The following is a 1,078-nucleotide window of genomic DNA, read 5'->3' on the forward strand; positions in this document are numbered from 1 at the left end:
CGCAAAATTTTTTTTTTTTTTTTTTTTTGCTGGGGAATGGTTAAAGCACTCAAACACTGCACTTACACCTATGGTACTGTGATGGTTTCTGATATGCCATCCCACAAATTCCTTATTTCTCCTGTTCCAGAATAGACTGTATCAAGTAAATAAAGCAACAGCCAATGCCTTGTGCCAAAAATACTACAACTCCGTCAACTCTGTCCCAGGTGGATAGTGTATATTCCTTCCTCCGTACCTTTGGATAACAGTTTGCCATGTAGTGCTAGCCTTGCTCGCCTGTGTATACAGGCTAGAGAAACTGACATAATGTAGGTACTGAGACAAACTGTTTACATGAATCTTTAATGAATGAAGTGAAGATTTTTCAGCTGATTCTGGAAAAGACTGTGATCCACATGTTTTGTATAGAGGAGGGCTTGTTGTTGTAAATATCCCCAAATTGACAGTAAACCATCTTCCATTAAGGATCACAATTTGTTATTGGCCCATAATAAAATACACTAAAGGAGCTGCCACGGGGTGTAATTTTACATCGGCTCCGTCTTTGTATCGCCATAACTAAGAAGCACATTTACCATGATGCTTTGATAAATGGTGGGCTGGAGGGTGAGGATGCAAAAGTGACTCAGAGTGAGATGGGAGGAACAATATGCAGGCCATAGTCAAAAAATCAGGGAATGGCAAACTGGACTACCAGTTCTTCTTTAGCATCCACTTTGATTTGAGAGATTGCACTGTAAGCATAAGCTGCGATCTTGGCCACCTGCAAAGAAAAGAGGACAGTTATAAATGTGCAAAATAAATAAAGTCAACATTTTCACTGAGGAATACAAAACCTTTTCACGATGTATGACCAACAGAATATCAGATCGACAAACACAGTAACAACCAAATGCTTTAAACAGCTTTAAGCTCTATTTAGTCCCACCGCCACCACCACCAAACAGGTCCATATGTTGCATACTGTTTCCAAAAGCGTATCTCTCTGATGATTCACATAGCCAAAAGGAAATGTCACTCGGCAAGAAGGAATGTGGGTACTAGAAACACAAGCCAGCATATCATATATGTGCTA

The 1,078-nt window shown here is 39.9% G+C and overlaps 1 protein-coding gene across 1 annotated transcript in view; it reads right to left on the reverse strand.

Annotated features, from left to right (window-relative positions):
* Positions 1-673: 673 nt before the first annotated feature.
* The window catches only part of lamtor1 (late endosomal/lysosomal adaptor, MAPK and MTOR activator 1), a 2,856-nt gene continuing 2,451 nt past the window's right edge, over positions 674-1,078 (reverse strand). Inside the window, exon 5 of the mRNA XM_020619984.1 lies at positions 674-766. Within this exon, the coding sequence (XP_020475640.1) occupies positions 674-766 (93 nt within the window). The remainder of the gene's footprint in view (positions 767-1,078) is intronic.

Source organism: Monopterus albus, unplaced genomic scaffold (genome assembly GCF_001952655.1).
Source record: "Monopterus albus unplaced genomic scaffold, M_albus_1.0 scaffold229.1, whole genome shotgun sequence".
NCBI classification, from domain to species: Eukaryota; Metazoa; Chordata; class Actinopteri; order Synbranchiformes; family Synbranchidae; genus Monopterus; species Monopterus albus.